This window comes from Gallus gallus, chromosome 6 (genome assembly GCF_016699485.2).
Source record: "Gallus gallus isolate bGalGal1 chromosome 6, bGalGal1.mat.broiler.GRCg7b, whole genome shotgun sequence".
Lineage (NCBI taxonomy): Eukaryota > Metazoa > Chordata > Aves > Galliformes > Phasianidae > Gallus > Gallus gallus.
In genome coordinates, this window is record NC_052537.1 from 20,908,200 (window position 1) to 20,929,522 (window position 21,323).

The window sequence follows — 21,323 nt, forward strand, 5'->3', positions numbered from 1 at the left end:
TAGTTGACAGCTCTACAACGTCTTCAATAAACCATCACTGTGAAGAATACAGGACAAATTCAAGGTAAGAATTTTAGATCTTGATTTTTCTTCCCATTCCTCAAATATCAGCTATTGTCTGGTTGTTTCAGGATCCATCTTCAGCTGCATATTGGCTTCACAAGCAGTAGGTAAAATATATTAAAGAACTTAAGAATGAAAATTGCTTTAATCAGAACTCTTTTCCATAGGGCAGCATGTTGGGCTGACGAGACTGGCAGCCAATATATTTTGTAGTATTTAGGATGTGATGTGATAACGTAAGTTTTGGAAAGTTGTTGATAAAGTCACCCACCTCCTTACAGTACTTATGAAATGTTTTTTTCTGTGGGGCATTTTATCCTTTATCTTATGGTTCCTAGATCCTTTTAGAATAATTTACTCTGATTTTAAGATGTGTTTTTAGTGTTGATTAGACTGCTGGACCAAATTCTGTGTGGTTAAATGGAAATTCATGGTTTGGCAATGGGTATCTCTCTATTAATGGCTTAGAAAATATATATTCCTGTACTGGGAATACAAAACTGTCTACATAATACTGCTGGTAATATGTGTGTTTCTGGCTGCTTGGGTTGCCATTATTCCCATGGCTTCTCAGTACTTGTTAAGTGATTGCAAAAGTGCATGTGGCTTAAATTCCAAAGAATTCCAAGAGTGCCATCAGCTTTTGTCAGTTCAGGAAGGCAAAAGGAAAGAGTCAACATCTTAAACCATTTATTTTTTTACAACATATACAAATACAAATTTATTCTTCAAGTCAGCAAAGAGGAAATAGCCCAGGTGGAAAGTTGCTTTTAGAATTGTTCGTTTTACATAGTTTCCAAACAATGTAATGACTGGCACAGAGTGACACTGCGCTGTCAGAATGCCGTGATGTGCATTAGGAGGCAGAGGAAGATGAGTGTGCAGCTAAGAAGTAAGTCATTCTGAGATACTCTATACAAGTATTGGAGCAAAATCTATTCATTGTTACTTATTTTTGTGTTTAATTTGCTAACCCTGCCAAATGTCTGTCACTATTGCAGTTACAAAATATCTATGACATAATGAAAAAACTCCACCATTGTTACATTTAGTGGGATATCCTAAAAGGAAACTGAGTTTTGTAGCGGTCTACTAAGAGCCAGTGATTAAAAAACAAACGTTAGCTGAAGCTTAGCAGCATTTAGAGAGCAAGAGCAGAAGGGAAAGAGTTCCGTTTCAGAAGCTGCAGACTCAGCCTTTCACTGAGCTGGAAAGCTACTGGCAAGTTCTTTTTTTAAAGACAAATATTTCCTGGATATTTCAGGAACACATTCCCACAAATTACTAGTTGAAGTTTTTAATGAATTCCTAGAAGCATATGATTTCTGGAAGCAGACCACTTTGAAAAGATGGCTGTTGAGATCCTTTGTCTAGTAAAACTTTGCACTATCAATGAAAGTAGGTGATTAGGATTTAAAAATTGTAACTACACTATATAAAAATTGTACAGTATTTTGCTTCTTTGTTTAAGTTGGGATCTGTAAGAAATAAGCAGGAAACCCTTCAGCCCATAGCAATTACCCCCCGGTGTGTCTCAGTTCCTGAAAACTGAGCAGTACCGCAGTGAGCCCAGGATCCCTGGCAGGCTGAGTGTTGTCCCATCCGGTCAGCACTGCAAACAGCACACGCTTTGCAAGGAAAATCCAAGATACTGGTATAAAAGTACAGTGGTTTAAAAAAAAAATGAATAAAATACTCCTATATGGCCAAGAGGCAACTGAGCATGAGGGCTTTACCTGTAAACTCAGCAGAACAGGGCCTGCTACCACTGAGAGTGCTTTTTTCTGAAGGTGTTGCTTATTTACATTCCTTTCTTTCAGACTTTATCCTGGAAGCTGCTTCCTGTAAATAGTTTGTAATGTGAAAATGAATGTATTTTCCTAATTGAAGTCCATACCCGGCCAAAAGCACAGAAGGGGACAAAGCTGTTCTGTCAGAGGAATGTGTGGGCAAGTATTCCTGCAGAAGGAAGATGATTTGTGGATAAGTAAAGTAAATTTTCCTGGTAGAATTAATAACTTTTCACATAAACTGTATTTAACTGAGATTTCTTAAAACTTAACAAAAACCCAGACCTCTTTAATGCTTTAAGTGGTGGCAGATTTTCATTAGTGGGATATTTGGAATGAACACAAGTGGAAAGGAGCTTTCTTGCTTTCCACCTGCATAAAACAGGAACTGCATTTCACAGGCAAAAAAACCCTCTGACAGTTGGCACTAGCCAGAACCTTTCTGTAACTTGAGATTGTGATATTTGTGCATTAATGAAAGTACTGGAACATTATAATTAGCTTGCCAAATTTTAGATAAATATTTTCCTGTTCTGTTTTACTGTGACAAACAGCAGAAAAAGCAGTTTTAGACCTTGACTGATGAGGAAGATACGTACATTAATCAACTTGTCCAACAACTGGAGAGTTACTGTATTAGCAGAAAAAGTACTTAACTGCTATTCCTAAGTTCCTCTGACACTGCTGCTGTTGCCCCTGAATTTCACAAGATTTATTTTTTCTATTTAAATCCCTGTGAAAGAAAACCATCACTGGCTGATGAAATGGGTGTAAGGGTGTTCTGTGTTGGAGCAAGCACGGTGCTAAGGGTGATGTTAAGAATTCTATTTTCAGTACTGCTGAATTTTTTTTTTTTTATAAGAAGTCAAATAATTGAGGATAAACTCTACAGGAAAATAATCTTTATTTCTAAAAATATCCCAAGGCACTGGAAGAAAAAAATCAGTGATATTATTAATTATTATTATTAATTATACTTAGAGAACTGTTTTTCTGTATCGGTATAAAGAAAGATAAGCGCTGGGAGGTGCACAGCCTCAGGGAGGGGATATGCGACCGGGTCTGAGGTTATTTTTTCTCGTGGTTGGAAATGACCTCAAGGGGGCACATTCTGCCTTGTTAGTGGCTGACAGACAGGAATTCTCAGGGGTGCATGGTAAAAAGAAACTGGTGGCAGAATGTAGCTTCTACCTGCTTATTTATACATCAGAGCATAAGCTGGCTTTCTTTTGGTTTATTCTGTAATTACTGGGGGAGGAAGGAGGTTCACCATCTTGCTGTTCTATTCCTTGCCTGATGCAGACTCTCTCATAAGCAGCAGCAGTTTGTGCTCGAGTGCTAAAGTTGGCATGCAGTCTGTGACAGCGAAAATCAATCCCTATAGCGTGGATTCTCACCTGAGTCAGACAGCTAACTCTGCGTGGTTCAGCGAGTGCTCCAAGGAGCCCAGATGTGCACAGGGCCACTTTCTTACCACAGATACGCTTTGTATGGGAAACGGAAGGTATGAGTGGTTTCAGCAATTGTTGTATTTGTTCCCCAATAAGTTGGTTTATATAGGTTAATTAACTAACTAAAAACATTAATAAGCCCCCATGGAGTACAAAAAAAAAAGAGAGACAACCGTAATATCTTAAATATCAAAAGATGAATTCAGCAAACATCAGACTTTAAACAGTGCTTCTATGTGAACAAAGTGTCGAGCGTTGTAGTATAAGAGTGTGTATGCTCTCTGGGTTTAAAAAGTAAGTAAAAAAAAACCAAACAGCTGTAGATATTTCCATACAATTTGGAAGTGTTAATTACATTTTTCAGTACTGTTTGAGTTTGGGGTATCCGACTTTTGTGCTGAAAAGAAACAAGCAGGAAAGTTCAAACATTTTTTTCCTCTAAAGCCAGAGGGAGGTGAAGATTTTGCAGTTTCTAAAAAGTAGTATATGATAAATATATTACACAATGACACATACTTTGGAACATAATAAATATTCTTTCTTTAAACACAAGCCTGGAAAACTAGACTTTATAAGACGATAACGCTGTTCCTTGTCAAAGTATCGCTACCAGTTAGGTGTATTTAACTACTGTACAATATTTTGTTAAAGCAGATAAACCATAAATAACTGGAGCAATTTGTGTATATTTACCAAAGTTAAACTGATAAGCCAAGAAAGTTACAGTATATTTAAATCTCTTTACAGTCACTAAACACAGTGTTCAACAGGAATCTTTATGTAAAAGTGCATTATTTTAATATAATACACATAAAAGAACACTCTGGTTCTCTGCCTTTGGTTTCCCTTAAGGCAATTAGCTAAAATCTTTTGTTTAAAAAGGAGGCGGGGTGGTAACATGTTTGTTTACAACATACAGTCCAAGAAAAATTCTTCATCTGCCTTTCAAGACTTTGCAGAAGTGAAGATACAGGGGAAGAGGGGACTCTTCGGGCAGCTGACAGGCAGCTCTCCAATCTGCCATCCCAGATTCTGGATGTTAATCCAGAAGTACTGCCTGGTTAAGCATTAAAAGCACAGACCAAACAATTACCAACCAGTTCAGACCTCAGCAGATTCCTTCAAGGGCACTGGAGAAGGGTTCAGTGTTGTAAATTCCAGTTTGCAGAATAAATGAAAGAACAAATGCTGGAGAGGAGGGAATGTGACTGGGATTTTTCCACAATCTACTTTGTTGCGCTTGAATTGTGTTGTTGATTTAGTGTCGCCTTTGTCGCCTAGAAAGACATCCCATGTGTTCGTTCAGATCTGAAATATTTTGCAAATGATGACATTATTTGAATCCTGTTTGTTGGTACAGTGCTTTAGCAATGGTGTGACACTGTGTGTCAAATAATGCTTTAATAGTGTAGTAAGTGAAAAGGAATTGCAATCTCCGTAAATTCACTGTATGTGAAATGGGATTACCAATGCTGGAAAGATTTATTCTTCGTTTACAGTGAGCCGTAGCTTCTCAGATGACAGCTCAGTGCTGTAGTAGCACTATGCAAATGTCTGCATAGTGTAAATGAGTGGGCAGTTAGATGGACCGTCCTTTATATAAACGGTACGCTGGTGCATTTCAGTTGTTATTTTAAATCAAGCAAGGAGAAATTGAAGAGCTACAGAAAAGACTGTAAAAATGTTTAAACATTTCTGGCAAAAATTCCACAGAGAGTGACAGTGCCTCTATAAACTTGTTTTTGTTAAAAAGGAGATCATCAATCCCAGTGATTTTATTAAATGCATGCAATGTAATGTTTAGTAACAAAAGCTCTACTGGATGCCTTGTTTACTCAGGCCCACAGCAGAAGGCTATAACAGGACAGTGACAATGGAGCAATTACCCAATTAGCATGCACACTATAAAATGTACCAGTATGCAGCATTCCGCTTTTGTTTCATAAATGGATAAAAAAAGGTGAGTGAAACTCCACGCCATTCTGATTCATTGCAGTAACGCCCTAATAAATAACTGGAGATCTCACCGATCTTCCTTTGGCTATGCACAACTACATTTAAAGATTCTATGGATCTGTCAGTCCTTTACTATGGCTTAGCCAACGCTTAATGGTGAAAAGATACCCTGTAATTGATGTATTATGTTGATTCTAATGCTGAGCCGTGGTACCTCTTACCTGCACAAACTGTACTGGAGGCACTGGTGGTGACTATTCCATAACGTCGCTAAAAGTCAAGCTGCACGCGGGCCTCTCATCCTTATTTTGTGGGCTGTCAGGCAGGACTTGCAGGGGTGGTGAAATGAAGCCCCGGTACTGCTTACTTGACTTGGTCAGCTTCCTGAGCTCACTGGTAAAGGAAATGCCTTTTCTTTTGTCATCTCGTGCTGCCTGTAAAACAGATCAGAACTCAGAAATGGTTTAACATGCTGTTAGCTGTAGAATACAGAATTTAATATGAAAACATACAACATTTTTCTAAGCAGGTGTCCCCTTTGGAACTCAGTGAAGCTGTGCTTTCAAAACAACTGCATTCTTATGATTGTTCGGACTAGACTGACTAAAAATTGCGTATTTTCAAAGATTATGTATAGCATATTTGGGATCAACTTTTATAAAATTGATGCTTTTGATGCAGTTACTTTAAAGCAGCAACAGCCATGAATTGGTGGCATCTGCTGAAAAGGAAAATGCTGTTCGTTCTCCCAGCAGAGCAGTACTTCAGTCCTTCCATTTTCCCGAGGCAAAGCAACAGAAATATTTTTTTTAGGCAGGAATAAAGGAGACTTTATTCCAGTGGTGTTTAAGTGCTGTCCCTTGGAACAGCCCCGTCTGTCTTAGTGCTATGGGGAGCAGGGCACGTGCAGCCAGATTTCAGAAATGAGAACGCTGTAAAAGGTAAAAGCAAAAGGTAAAGGCAGGGGACTTGCAAGCTGTGAAAATCACATTCCGGAATGTACCTGATATTGTTTTGCAAAGAATGGGGGAGCAGGGTGAGAACAGGAGTCGCTTTTTGCTGTAGCCTCCCCACCCGGACCTACAGGAGCTGGCAGCTGGGCCCCAAAAGCATAGCTCTGCTGTATAAAAAAAACTTTATACTATATTCAGGCTGAAAGAAAAGAAGTTCGCATTTTTAAATGCAGCATCTCTTACCTTGGCTTTCTGCAGCCAGATGTCTTGTGGTGGTGCAGTTAGTTTGAAAAAACAACCAGCACAAAACCACATCAAATGTACAGACTACAGAGCTGACAGGTCTGAAAGCAAGCCTCAAAAAACAAAGTCATTCAAAATCTCACTCAACCGTTCAGCTCATGTGCACCATCTAGAAAGCCAACAGCAAATTTCCTTCCTTTTACCTGAACTTGTTCTTTGAGTTTAAGGATAAATTTTCCCGCTCCCTTCCACTTGCTTTGGGCCTGAAACACACACTCTTGATCAGAGAGAATCCTCTGAGATGGTTTAGATGTTGAAGACTTCTTGTTTGTTGGCTCTTTTGTCACCTCTTCCAGGAGGACATAGTCGCTCGGATTTGGATTGCTCAGAATGCTGTAGGAGTACTTGGCTTTGCAAAGAGTCTGTTTAAGAGCAGAAAAAAGACCAAAAGAAAAAAAGGCATTATGTCAGATTCAGGTTACCAGGCGGATCCCTCAGCTCTCCTACCCTGTGTAAAAGAAGCCTCCACCGCACACCTTGCAGACCCACATGTGGAAGCGGTGCGCTGCTCACCTGCTGTATGACATCCTGCGCGGTGCTGAAGCGCGGTGCCTTGATGACAGTGCGTGGTTGCTCGGGGGAGACATCGTGTACCTGAACGAAGAAACTGTCATCCTCCGAGGTGATGGCTGCATCTTCTTTTGCTTCTTGAAAGACATTTCTCTCATTTAAATTCTGAAGAAAAGAGAGCCAAATTCAGCTACTGCAGAGTGTAACTCAAAGTGGTGGTCATAGAAAGTTTCCAACACTTGGAAATCAGGCACTGTTTTGATCCTATTTCATTAAATGCAATTGCTCCGTATAAAACAGTTTTGATGAGCCAGTATTTCTTACAACGTATATACCCGCGTTACTAAAATCCGTGTATCTATAATACCTTTCCAATTACAGCTCATGCTGTGCTGTACAGAGCATCACAGGGCAAAGCCACAGCATGGCTTCCATCCACACTAAGACAGACTTTCACCTATGTTTTCCAAAGGAATGCAGCTCAGCAGTGACACGTTTGTAGTCGCACACACTCACAAAGTGCTGCAGTCAGCTGAATGAAGGAGGTTGCTAATTGCACAAACTTCTACTCCAAATATTAGAAACAAAGAAAAACAAAATACCAACTTGTGTAATATAAAACACTATTATACATGCCCCATTGTTTAAACTAAGGAAATCACTGCATCTTCCCACTTTAAAGACATGAAGTATCTCATTATTTTAGGCTACCATTGAAAGCATTATCACCCTTCAAGGTTTTTTGAGTTAAGTTCTTTAGAAGTAAAATCCTTTATTCTTCAGAACAACAAAAAAAGCTGCTGATATATAAACTGATTGCTAATTGTAGTCTGGAGTTCTGTTACCTGCAATCCATTGGTATTAACTGTCTTTATATTCATTTCCTATCATGTCAAAATCTCGACTTACATTAAATTAGAACTATAGTCAGTGAAAACAATAAGCCAGTGGTAGTGGAGTTCTGAGTCACAGAGCTGCTATTAGTGTTGCACAGGTGTACATACTGACAGGTGCACAAAGTCTCACTGTGCTTCGTTTTCAGTGACATTGCTTGCCAAGTAGTGAAACAAATACGGCATCCTTTTGTTTCCTGCTCCTAGGCCATTTTTAGCTACCTTTGTAAATAACAGTTTATCTAAAACAGACTTACTTCCTCTCGGGTTTTAAAGATGATTCTTCCAACATATCCTTCTTCTGGGAACCAACTGTTCAAGAGCTGCACAAGCCCTTCTTCAGGACCAATTACTCTCTGGAATGGTGGTTTTCTGCATTCGCTCTTTTCTTTAGATAAAAAACTTTTCTCTTCCATCAGAAAATAGTCTGCAGCACATGACTCAGTGCCTTTTGTGGTCTCCAAGAGCTGAGACAGACCGCAATAAACACACAGCAATTAGAATGCTAAATATAAACACTGCATAATTAGTAGCTATAAATGAATATGAATGAAGAAACTTTAAGGATCAGTAGCTATTCTGATAGTGTGGGCATGATTTCCGATGTGTTCTGCCTTATGCAGTTATTTCATGCCAGGGTAATGCACTGTTCTCTTCAGGCCTGCCAGGCAGCTCAGCTATTCCAGACAAGGCCATCCTGTTTCAGCTCGTTTCTGACCTGTTGGGCAGGCCAGACAACGAATGCAGCATCCCAGAACAGCACGATCCTTTCCCACTGCTGGGATAACAGCCTCGCTAACCGCTTTTTTCTCCTCACAAACACAGCCCTTTTACTCTATTCCTGTGCTGCTCAGGTTCAAGGAGTTGTGCAGATAAGTTTTCCTTGTTCTAAGGACAGCCCTCTGGCTGTCGGACACACGGACTGTTTTTCTCAGATGCCCAAATATTACAATACTAATAGGGAGTATGTTTTAAGTTTAAAACCCCTTTCCAAGAAGAGAAGAAGCCAAGATTTGGAAAAAAAGCGTAAGTATTTCTGTAATTCCAATGCAATTAATCCCACAGTAATATATTTCTAAAGCAATTCCCTGCTGTATTGCTTCTGCATGCAAAAAATTCATGGAGACAAACACCCAGAATGAGGTCAGTGTGGGTTGGTGCAGTTGAGCCTACAGAGCCATGGGCACTCACCTGATGGAGCAGCTGTGCAGCTGTGGTCCCTCCGCTGATGTTAAAAACAGTGAAGGGCTCCGGGCCTGGAATTCCATGGATCGTCACTTTGTAAGGCACAGAGGCTTTCCTTTCAGCTGAACTAAACAACTGTTAAGAGAATAGGTTACTGAATGCTAGGTTGATTTAAAACATACAGTGTAGACAAGTTGTAAGGAACTCAACCAAGCAAAGCTATCCAGCTAAGGCATGGCTTTTACACTACAGAACAAGGAATTTTAAATAAATAAATAAATAAAGCTTTATCCTTCCACAGTTCCAGTGGGATAACCCTACTTACTTTCCCTGTCGCCCAGAAGAATTAGCCATTGGGGTACTTCTAAAAAAATGTGCAGGTTTAGGTGTAATATCTTTGAACATCTACTCGTAGAAGACTCGAGACCATAGCAGACATTAAGATAACAATAGCATTCACAAAAAAGAATTAACTTACTATAGATGCAGGCACAGTGTTTCCAGAGGGACTTTCTTCCATCCTCCGACTGTTTATGAACAAACTAGAGATTTCCAGTGCCTCATTGTGCAGGTTATGGAGCTGGACATGTCTATAGCCTGAAGAGAAAACAGCTTTTCCTAAGTATTTTACCAGACTGTGGGACAGAAGTCTCACAAACTGAAAACTCCAATTTGCTGCATTTTTAGGTAGTACTTGCTTTATCTATAGAATTTAAAGCACTGGAAAAGTAATGCATTGATACACTTGTCTGTAAAACAGTCTAATACAAGTGCTATGAACTTTGAATGGCAAATATAGCTGTCTACCCTTATGTTGCCATAATATTCAACATATTCATACATGAAAAAGCTAATAAATATTAGCATATGAATGAAGCAAAGACAGTCTCACAGGGAAATGTGTATATATTTGTGGCCAGATCTCCCCCTGTGCTAAGACTGTCCTGTTTTACTACAGTGGCATGAAGTAAACTCAGAACTATGTCTACCATTCTGCTGAAGAGCTGTTGGCATCACGGAAACTCCCTCCCCAGGTGTCACAGAATTACTAGCGCTGCGTAGATTTTCACTCGCCTTTGTTCACCTTTCTTTCACATCTCCTACAGACAGTGCTGAAGATTCACCTCTACCCCACTGATCATTAGTTAGAGCAGTTTCTTTGGCAAAGGGCAAGTTATGGAGAGAAACCATTCTGGTCTTTCTAAGGGACCAGCAATTCCTGAGCTGAGTCAAGCCCCTGGGGCAGCTGCCAGCTCCAAGGGAGCGTCAGACCAGCATCACACTGCTGGGGTAAAGCATGCTGCCTGGTATTTGTTCCCTGTCTCCTCCTGAAGAACGCAACCAGCTGATTAAAAACATCCCTCCAGCAGGATTCAGTCCAGGAATCCGAAGAACCATTTTGGCATAGGATGTTACTACAGACCATTTTACCTCTTTTCAGAGCTTTCAGTGGAATGATTCTCTGAGCCGTTATAGCTGAGCTGTTGTTTTCAACAACTGCAAACCGAAGAAAGACCAAATCTTCAAAATGAACCCGGAAAAGAAACTGCTCATTCCACATTGGGTTGAGCGTGTTGCGATGAATGGGTTTGGTCCGGAAATGGCAGCTGTCCAGGGGCATCCCGAGCACATCAATTTCGATGCACGGACTTCCTGTGCTGTTGCTGGGGCACACGTTCTGCCCAGACACGATCTGAAGCCGAGGAGTACAGAGGCATGAATTAGCAAAGTCATTCTTTTCTGCCACAGTTTTGAGCTAAACATTGTTTTCAATTACAGCCCTAAGCGTGGTTTGCTAACCGATGGATTCCATTTCAGTGCCCCCTTACTTTTGTCATTTCCAGGGCTCTAACTTCAGCACTGCTTAAACCCCACATGCCATTGCTACAGTATCTTTCCTCTGAAAAAAATATACTGCATATCATGAGTGCAACCACTCAAGGCATTTGAAAGTTAATCCAGAAGGAATGTCCCAGTAACACATTCAAAAGGGATCAAATTTTCTTCTCAGTTACTCCGGGGTGATGGCACTGACCCCTGCCTCGCTTTGATGTGCACAACAGAAGCATTAGGTTTGCAGCCACCCTGGCTGAGAGACCTTTGGATCTTACGAACCTCAATTTTATGCAACATTTCCTGAAGGGAACACCAATTTTTGCCACCAATCCAAGAATAATACATCTGATTACATGACTTATTTGAGAATATCTTTCTAAATATTCAGTATGGTTTTTCATAATGACTTTTTGTGTAGCTTCTCGTGTTCACAGACCTGAAACATCCAGGCCTGTATGTAAGTACACACAGTTGTGCAGTGGCAGAAAAAAGGTTTTCAAGACTGAATTTTGACAAAGATTGTGAAGAAAACAGAGAAAGTAACTACAGATACAAAGTAGTCAATAAAATGAAATGAAGATGACCATTTGCTGTTTCCCCTCCAATTTCTTTTGGTTAAATTAACCTTCAGAAGTAGATACAACAATCAAATGTTCACACAAAAGCCTGACAGTAATGCTGGCTTAATAGTGCAGTTAAACATTGCCTATTTCAGTCTATCCAGCTGCATGAAATTCCCTTTTAATGTACTTACTGTTAAAGAATATATAGCTGGCTCCTTATTGTCAAGATCTCTTTCTAATGGACAAAACTGCTGGTACATTGAACAATTCTTATCCCACAGAACAGGAGGTTTCAGAACATATCCACAGCCACCATTAGCCTCAAACATCGCTGCATTGAGTTGCAGGGGAAGATCTGTGAAAGTAAGGCAGCCAGCACTGAGACAGAGCAATGGTACAGTGGAAAAAAGAACAGCAAGACAATGGCATGTTTTAAGTCTCTGGTTTTGGATTTTAGTTGTATACAATCAATTCAGGATTGGTTTTCAGAGAAAGCTGTAGTTTATGTACCCAACTTATCCAATACTTAATTACACAAAACTGTAAGAATAATTCATTCTCTTCTTTCTCTTTCTAATGTCTTCAAACAACCGTAGGACCTGCATAAGCCTATTCTCTGAGAAGTATCTAGATATCTGCTATGAACTGTAGAATGAAAAAGCATCAGCTGTTTCACTTTGTAGGCAACCTGATGATCCCTCCTTTGAAAAGGTGAGGGAACGCAATATTGGAAAGAAAAAAAAGTTCTGAGCAACAATTAACTAGCAACCAGCACTTCTCACAGAAACATTTCAGTACATTTTTATACTTGAAATTACAGAAGATAAGACCTGCCTGAAGTTGTTGCTGGGCCAGGTGCCTCTGTGGTATTGGAAGACAGATCTGCCTGCGTTGGCATAAAAGTTCCTAAACCCAAGGATTGCTGCTCTTAAAAATTAGTCTGCCACTGTCAATCAGGTCAAATGCTATTTCACAGTTTAAGGACTTAATTCACGTGTAAAATGCATAAAAATTAGAATCACAGAATCATAGAATTGTGTGTTCCTGACTCATACCGTCTGTCTGGTAGTTAAGAGCCACGAGTTGCACGCCATGGAGCCAGAAGATGAGCGGGTGGGGATTGGAGGAGTCGATGCGCGTGGCAGCGGGGTACGTCCGCAGGAGCTGGCAGGTGGTGTGCTGGATCAGCTTCTGGGAGTACCGCCGGCACAGCCGCTTGGCAGCATTCTCGTTCAGGGAGGAGATGTGGTAGCACTTGGGTGTCCTTATGATAGCACTGAGAGAAGCTGGAGAATTATAAGGAGAGGAAGGGTCTTCCCACGTCTGCCGCATCACATCAAAAGGACCTGGAAAGTAAACAATACCCTCAAGTCATGGCTGCAGATCCAGAGACTCCAGGAATCCAGTGTCTTCTAGTGAATCGTGTGTGTGTACCACAGTTATGTTAGAAAAAGATGATCCTGGAAAATGATACCATTCAGTATAAACATCAAATTCCTTATAGAGTAAGAGCACTCCATGAGAAGAAACATAATGTTTAAGTACTGGAATGATACTGCGATTTAGTACTTAGGGTACTGAAGTCCAAACTCATTGCTGTAGTGTTGGCATCTGTAGATTTGCATCCCAAACTCTCACATACTCACCCAGCTGTAGGGTTTTCTGGGATACACTGTGCCATTCTTCTCATTCATACATTTTACATTAGGACAAGAGGCAAGATTGAAAGCCATCTGCTTAGTCTCTGAACAGACAGTCTACAGGGTGCCATAATTGTTAGGGGACAAATGCAGCAAAATACTTAAGAATTAGACACTAGAATTCTTCATTTTCAGATCACTGGCCTCTGGGAGGGAACTAACTGTGTCTGCTGCAGCCAGGCCCTTGGGCTGGAAGAAAAGCAACATTCTTTGAGTCAGAAAAAGCGCAAGAAAGGGTACAACTTTCTGTCAACAGCACTGTACCGGAAGGCAGGGGGGATCTGGGCTCATCCCTGCTCCAGAGCCTTTCCTGTACTTTCCATTGTATTTCTTTACATCTGTTCACGTGCAAAAGTACAATTCCCAACTTCAAAAATTGAAGCTCCTGCGGAGTCTAAGTATTTTCAAGGTGTAACTCAGGAGTTTGCACCATCACACGTTAAGATTTCCCGGCTGTATTTTGACAATGAAGTCCTACTACAGACACTAAAACTCCTTTGCAGGATCCAGCACAATAGATCTGCCTTCTATTTGAACTTAGAAAATACATTAATTTGTATCTTCTAGAATATAAACATTAAGACATTTCACTTTAAAAGTGTGTTGATTTTGAATTGCTTATAAATTAGGGTCTTTATTTCTCTGTTCTCACATTCCACTACTATACACTCAACACTTTTTATAACAGCGTTACTGTCATAGCTGCTGCACTAACAAAAAAACACTCCGAAGTTCAATATCTCACACATTGTTAAGTATTTGATCTTTAACAACTTGGTCTGGTACAGCCATTTCACGTGACTGCTGAAAGAAGATGCGAACTTTACCTTTTCCAGATGCTTTGGCAAGAGTAGCTGACTCCCCAGGGCTCAGTCTACCAGGATTGTTGCCAAAAATGGACTTCCTGCTTTTTCTTTCTTTTCCTCTGCTAGAGCCAGATGGGTTTAGAGTCGACAAGCCTGTTCCCATAAATGTAACATAAATGAGCCAAAAAACATGACCAAGAGGGCATGACATTTTCCATCATATTTCACATAATTTTTGAGCCACGAATACTCCTGTAATACAGTACACAGGGCCAGCTGTGTGTTTTTCTCCATCATTTAATTTTAACATCCTTAGATATATGCGTGCCTTTACATATTATATAAGCATATAATATATGTGTTTATATACATAATGTTTATAGAATGTATATGAAGCAATGGAGACGTACAGATATATCTCTGGGATACAACTTCTCTTCATTTTACTTTTTGACGTGAGGAAGGTACCGACTCTGTCCCAAATTACCAAGTGGTCCTAGTTAGTACTAAAAAAATTTTGCAATAATGGTTCCAATATATTCATCCTAAGAGAAATTTCAAAAAAGAAATATCCTTTCTACAGAAGCAAAAAACCCATACAGTATTGAATACTACAGAATTTGTCTAGGATATGATACCTATACAATTAAATAAATACAAGATACTATTTAAAGATACAAGGTGATGGAAAACCCCTAAGTGCTGTTGTTTAAACAGTTTAACTTCAAGGTGTTTTCAGAGTTATCTTCTGCTTAGAATTTGTATTTCAGTGATGAGAAGTGTGTGAAATCCATTAGGCATTTAATAGCCAATACGTACTAGAAGTGGAGCTGGAAAGCTCTATTATAGCTATTATTCAAGTATATGCATTCCAGCAAAATAATCATTAAAATCATAATTGAAATCCCAGTGAAGTAAACAGACTGCACTCCCCTTAAGGTCATTTTCTTTCTGTTGACTTTGAGAGAGCTCATGGCAGACCAGAATTAAAATCTAAACGTATGATGCTCATTCTGACACACGCACACACACACACACACACAACAAGGAGGTGAGGGATGCTCTTAGAGACTCATGCTGTTCTTGTGATATAAAATGTAACAAAACAAGTACATCATTATTTGCCTAATGGTGACTCAGAAAACGACCCTCATGTTCTCCCACCAATTCACACCTGCCTAAAGACTGTCTGGCTATATATCAGTGTTTCATCTACAAATATAAATCACAAAGAGAATACATTGGTCTCTGTTCTGCTGAAGTCAAGTCCGCAGCTGTAAATTTTCAGGTCTCAATCTTTACAGCATGTCTACATGTAGTTCGTAAAATTATGCTGATAGTTTCAATGTAACTGCCTTGGGTTAGTAAAATTTAGTACGTGCATAAATGTTTTCAGTGCTGGAGACTTACTGTCTCTTTGGGCCAAAGCATACACATAAACAATAGAAGATGGTAGAAGCTGAGATCAAGGAATATGAAGTGACTAAAAGAACAAGGAGTTATGCACTATGTGCTTCCAGAATGATTTAATCCCAGTTTTCAATGGATCAAATGGCTTTGGCAAGCAAGATCCAGGTTTCAAAATCCTGTTGTGGAGACAGTCACCGAGGAAACAGACTAACCTCATAAATCACCAGAGACTGCAATGCAAAACACCAAGGTTAGCTGAACCATATGTGATGGCCACAGGGTAGACTGCAGCCAGGAGTTTTCTTTTTAGTCCTTCCCGTGGACATGCTTTGCAAGTGATAGACCTTCTCCCAGAGGCAAGCTTCATGTTTCATTCCAATTTAAACTGGGCTCCAAAATATAGCAACACCTATACATAGAATCATAAACTCACAGCATAATGGAGGTTGGAAAGGACCAGGAAGTCATCTGGTCCAACTCTATGGTCTAAGCAGGATCAGCTTACAGCCCACCACTCTACCATAAGGACAGCACAAATGTTTCATACCTCCCCCCTCAGCCACTACACCATATCCTTTAGGTTACATAATTTAGTGCCAGGCTCTCATTAGACATTAGCTGATTGCTTTACCACTTTGACAGTTTAGATCCAGAAGGCAGCCAACTCCCCTGTCTTTCTTATTCTAAACATGCTGGAATAACAGGTCAAACTACAACTGTCACTGCCTCACCATGTACTTCTGATCAGCAGCAGGTTTGCAGACCTCAAAAATAATTAACAGTACTTCTTTTGGATGCCTTTTTTTTTTTTTTTTTTTTTTTTTTTTTTTTTTTTTTTACATTAACCTTAATTTCTATTAAATTTACTTATACCATACTGGCAGATAGCCTGGTACAGTGGAGCTGGTAGCTGAATTTTACGATGGTTTGCTTAGGTGCCTTCCTGCTTATTGCACGTGGTTGTGCTCATCCTGTTTTTACGTACTTAACTTTCCCTATTCATTGTATGGGGATCCTCAGCACCAAGCCAACAGGCCAAATGTGAGTGAGTTATAGTAGTATTGTGCTCAGTATGCTTCATTGCCTTCATCTTTGGTGACCTAAAAGAACAAACCTTCATTCTCATAGATGATGGTACAACGATATCCAACAGACTGAAACTGAAGTTAAATAAGGACCACAAGGATCAATCACCGCTGTCACAAGAGCAGTGGTGGGTACCTCCTTACCAGAGGAAAGTCTGTGTTACTCAGTAGGCAAGGCTACATGAAAAGAATGGTCCTTGTTGTATAGTCACAAATCAATGACTGACCTTCAGAGACACAGACAATTGTGAACACAGAACAGAAGTACATGATGACAGGAGAAATGAAGTATTCATATTATTGTCAGCCACTGACATGATGGCTGTGCCCTCGCTATCTCCAAAAGTCTTACATTTTCTCAGCTGGGGAAGAAAACAGAAGTACATAATCAAGGATCTATCAGCCTTTCTGTCAGTGACGGACAATATGGAAATAGAGCAGCAGAACAGTGGCATGTACCACATCTGTGACCTCCAGATGAGCAATCAGCAGCACAGTGGTCATGATGTCTACACATGTTGCAGAGAAGGCAGTATTTGTCTCAAAGGAGGAAAAATACATGAGTTTGTTGGAAAACTAATTTGTATAGCTTCATATGTTCATCTGTGAATGGAACCTATTTTTCCCGATTGTTCCATTCACGTGCCCTTTAAAGCAAGAAGAGGAAATCTCATATGGAAAGCATTTCTTTTCTAACTGGACTTGCATTAAAAACCTAAAACGTTATAAAGATATCACAGATCACCATAACTTCTTCGAGTGTCAAAATGTTTGGAACAACTTAAATTACCTCTGCTTAATCTTAAATATCATTCTTTAAAAGCAAATATTTTATTTGAAAGGTCTCTCATTGGAGATTTCTCTAAAGAGTATCAAATTTGAATTTTTAGGAGTTATTATTGTTATAAATAACACCTACAATTCTTACAGTTATAAAAGATAATAAAGGAATGCCTCTCCATTTTTCAGCATGTTTATCCTGCCTATTTGACACTATTTTATGTTTGGCTAGCTTCTCTAATCTGATTATAGTTCTATTTGTATAAGGTCATGATTTGGCAGAATTGCTAACTTTTCCACACAGAACCATTCCATTAAAAAGTAGATTTTTCATTCAAAACATTAAACATATCAATAAACAATAAAATCTCAATTTAGAAGTATTTATGTACAAAAAAGCATGAGCCAAAATATACCGAACCTCATGTTTTATAGAATCTATGATTCAATGAACAAGTAACTATCAGTGATCTACTCTTCAGTTCCTCTTTCTCCTCTTGCTCTACAAACAAAACCTTATTTTCTTAACCCTTTCCATAAGGAAGGTGTGAGTGAGTGCGCATTCAGCTGTCCTCACTCACCCCATGGAAGGCCCATTTTGTTTTTCTTCCTGAATTACCAGCCCAGATGCTGGAAAAAGCAAGTGATTTCAGAAGGTTTGAGCTTTCAGCATTACCCCCATAAATGGCTCCCCTCCTCTGCACTTAGGAAAGAAAAGAAAATGCAGACTGCAGGTAAAAATGAAACACACTAAAATGGGATCACATTAAGAAATGTGACAAGGCCTTCCTGGAAAGTTTCAGAAATATTTTCCTTCCGAATTTTGTGCTTCTTTACATGGAAATTCAGAGCTCTTATGATAAAGTTTTGCTTCATCCCTCCTGAAATAAAGAAGCAGTTGCCTAAGTTGTAAAGACTGGGAAATTTCAATTTTGTAAGTGTTTTATTATGGCAGGCAACATGTTTTCTCATGATGGATTTATGTATAAAACTTCGATTAAACAGACTACCAAATCATCAAGAAAAAGGTCTTCAGCTTCTTAAATGTGAAGATGCTTGTACTGACCAATTCAAAACATCAACACAGTATCTCAAAGAAACAGGAAGTTTAAGGTGATAAAACAGAAGTGTACTTACCGGGGAACTTTACAGCTTGACAGTAAATGACAAGATCTGATAGCTCTGGGGCTATCTGTCGGCTTTCCTTCTTGTTTTGTGGAAGATAGAATTCTTCCCCCAGTTCCATGTCGTAAACCTAAGTGACAATTCCAATAACATAAATAGCAAAATTACTGAATATGAAATAGTATACCTTACTTATGTCCTTACAATAATTAATCTCATTCTTTCTATGTGGTTTGCTGTCTTTGCCTAACAGATCTCTAGCTTATGCACCAATATCTGAAACAGAGAGAGCATGCAAAGACATCCATTAGAGTTGGTTCTACTCATTTTTACAAAAACATCTGTGTTCAGGAGGAACTACACAGCAGTGCGGTGCTTTGGGTGTCTGATGACTTAATGAAAATAAAAGTAGTTATTTGCTATCATAAAACAATAAATTATTTTGATAAACAAAGACGTTGAAGACTAAGATGAAATTCTCAGTTCCATTCATGTCAGTCGGTATTGGACACCCCAGTAACCCTCAGGACTTAGCTACGATTACACCTTTCATAGACAGCACCAACAGTTATAATTTTCAGTCAACCTGCACACCCAATAACCTCTTCAGACTTTACTCGAACAGTATACAGAATTTTCTATTTACTTTACTTCTCCAGTGTGTTTCCACGCTTTCTATTATCTGTTTTCATTAAAGTATATTTGCCATCTGGTGTCTCAGTTACCTAAGCAGTGCAAATCCTTTTGAAGCTGGTTATGTATCTAAGTGTGGCTGAGAAGAAAGGGGAAAAAATCAGAACTACCTTTCCTTTATTACTGTAAGTAGCACAATCAGCCTTCTTTATTCTTTTGGCAGTCTCTTCATTATATTCAAACTGCAGCTTATCACTTGATAATTTATTCTCAGGTCGGTCATCAAGAATGTTATCTAAAAATCAATGGGATTTTAATAAACATAGAGCCAAAAAAATTTCAACAGGAAATTTAATGTGAATTAACAGTGGTTGTGGATAATGCCGTGAGTTTTATCTGAATAACCAGATGCCAGAATGATGCATTTACTGGTCAAAGCATTCTCTTTTATTTTAGTAGTAACTTTCCACTTGAAAATTGTAATGCTGATCTTTGGTTAATATTTTGCACTTCTTTAAAGCCCATCCTTTTGTGCTCAGAAAATGTTTAAAACAAAATCATTTCATGGATTAATATTACTTCTTCAAGCTTGCGATGTGACAACAACGAATACCCCTGAACAAGAAAGAATTGCTCGTGTCCAAACGCAATTAACCACACCAAACATGTATGTATCTTTGTACAGCAAGTTTTGCCTTTTCTCTCTTTACATTCACTGTGCACAAATACATATTTTTTACATCAATAGGAATTCCTATTCAAAGCTGTGTGTTTCTCAGAATATTACACCTTCTAATTGATCTTTCTGGATCAAAATATTGTAACTGTCACAAAAGGAATGGTTTTATTTATTCCTGACATCCCTGATGCTTTGACCATACTCTTTCTTTGCATAGCCAGTGTCGCACATGCAGTCTTCTAGCGTTTCCTGACCAGTTAACAATGCCATATAAAAGTACTGATCATAGTTTTACTACAAGGTAGAAACCATATATTCACACGGTCATTTTTAACAGGCTGGTGATGCAGTGCTGATTTCATGCAGTTAAAACGCTCAACCAAACGGCCTTTACCTTCCTGGCTGTTAGGAGCAGGAGAAGCATTAAGGACATCTGCTACAGGGAAACGGAGTCAGAAAGGGAATAAGAGTAAAGGAAATTAAGATTTACAGCCAGAGAAATGAAAATTAAGTGCCAGTTGTAAAACTATTAGCCTGACGCAAACCTAACGTATCAGTGAGGAAAATCCAAACAAAAATCTTCTAGAAGGTTTACAGACTGTTATTTAGATTAGTTTTGCCAAAATAACAGCATAAGTAAAAAACCCAGAGAATAATAGTTGAAATAAGGCAGTAAACTGTGCCTCATGTATTGTGAGCTGTGACTAACTCTTGTTACCTTCAGATTTCTCAAATCTTCTCTTAACTAACACTGCTTATCCATCACTTACTGCAGTCAGCTAACAGTACTTTCCTGGCAAACATGCTAACAGCAATCTCAGTTTTTCACAGCAGTTTTATCTCCACCCTGCTCCATACAAGGAGAATACTGAAGATAGCCAGCTAGGCCAGCATTCTAGCAAAACACCAGAAGGCAGCACCAGAACTAGCCTCATAAATGTTCTATTTGCATGAATAGGACTGCTGCCCTGCAAGCAGTAACAGTCAGATCCAGCATTCATTATTTTTTTTTATTTTTTATTTTTTTTACGTTTAAAAAAAAAATCAGCACAGAAGGAAGTAATGCAAATAAGAGACCAACCAGAAGAAGGCCCTGTGCTGCAGGGTATGTGTGCTTAAGCCTCACACCTTCCCTGAACATGATACCTAGAACTTAAACAGGTACCCATTAGACTTAAGGGTTCAGTAAGTGAATGACATTACAATTTAGTCAGGAGAACGTGCTTAGATATATCAGACCAACAGTCCATCTAGCACAGTACTCTGTTTCTGACAGTGGCAGCAGGAGATGCTGTGTAAAGAGAGCACTAGACATGGTCCATTTCCCTTGAACCATCCCAACATCCACAACTGCTGAATAATTGGAATGCTGGGTCACACATTTCTAGCTACAACTTTTGATTAAAATCTTGACCATGGTTTGTTCAATCCTTTTTTTGGATCTGCTGATACTGTTTGTCTCCACAATTTCCTGTGGCAGTAAATTCCCACTGTTTACTACCAGCTGCATAAGAGTACTTTCTTTTACCTGTTTTAGACTGATTTACTTGTTCTATTGAGAGCCTCCTACACCTCATAACAGTCCTGTACTCCCTTTTATCC

At 39.2% G+C, this 21,323-nt stretch overlaps 1 protein-coding gene across 10 annotated transcripts in view; it reads right to left on the bottom strand.

Annotated features, from left to right (window-relative positions):
* Window positions 1–736: 736 nt before the first annotated feature.
* PLCE1 (phospholipase C epsilon 1) overlaps window positions 737–21,323 on the bottom strand; it is a 147,242-nt gene continuing 126,655 nt past the window's right edge. For 5 of the 10 annotated variants that reach the window (XM_040703083.2, XM_040703077.2, XM_040703079.2 and 2 more), the window contains 14 exons: window positions 20,116–20,157; window positions 19,213–19,337; window positions 18,422–18,539; window positions 14,031–14,162; window positions 12,559–12,849; window positions 11,695–11,858; window positions 10,536–10,797; window positions 9,583–9,701; window positions 9,111–9,239; window positions 8,177–8,386; window positions 7,030–7,191; window positions 6,660–6,878; window positions 5,482–5,694; window positions 737–4,612 (listed from right to left, as the gene is read on the bottom strand). In XM_040703083.2, coding sequence (XP_040559017.1) covers window positions 5,515–5,694; window positions 6,660–6,878; window positions 7,030–7,191; window positions 8,177–8,386; window positions 9,111–9,239; window positions 9,583–9,701; window positions 10,536–10,797; window positions 11,695–11,858; window positions 12,559–12,849; window positions 14,031–14,162; window positions 18,422–18,539; window positions 19,213–19,337; window positions 20,116–20,157 — 2,153 coding nt within the window. In that variant the 3' untranslated portion in view covers window positions 737–4,612; window positions 5,482–5,514. Of the gene's footprint in view, window positions 4,613–5,481; window positions 5,695–6,263; window positions 6,879–7,029; window positions 7,192–8,176; window positions 8,387–9,110; window positions 9,240–9,582; window positions 9,702–10,535; window positions 10,798–11,694; window positions 11,859–12,558; window positions 12,850–14,030; window positions 14,163–18,421; window positions 18,540–19,212; window positions 19,338–20,115; window positions 20,158–21,323 lie in introns of those variants that run through there. The other 5 variants (XM_015288858.4, XM_040703082.2, XM_040703081.2 and 2 more) reach the window with 4 other exon arrangements.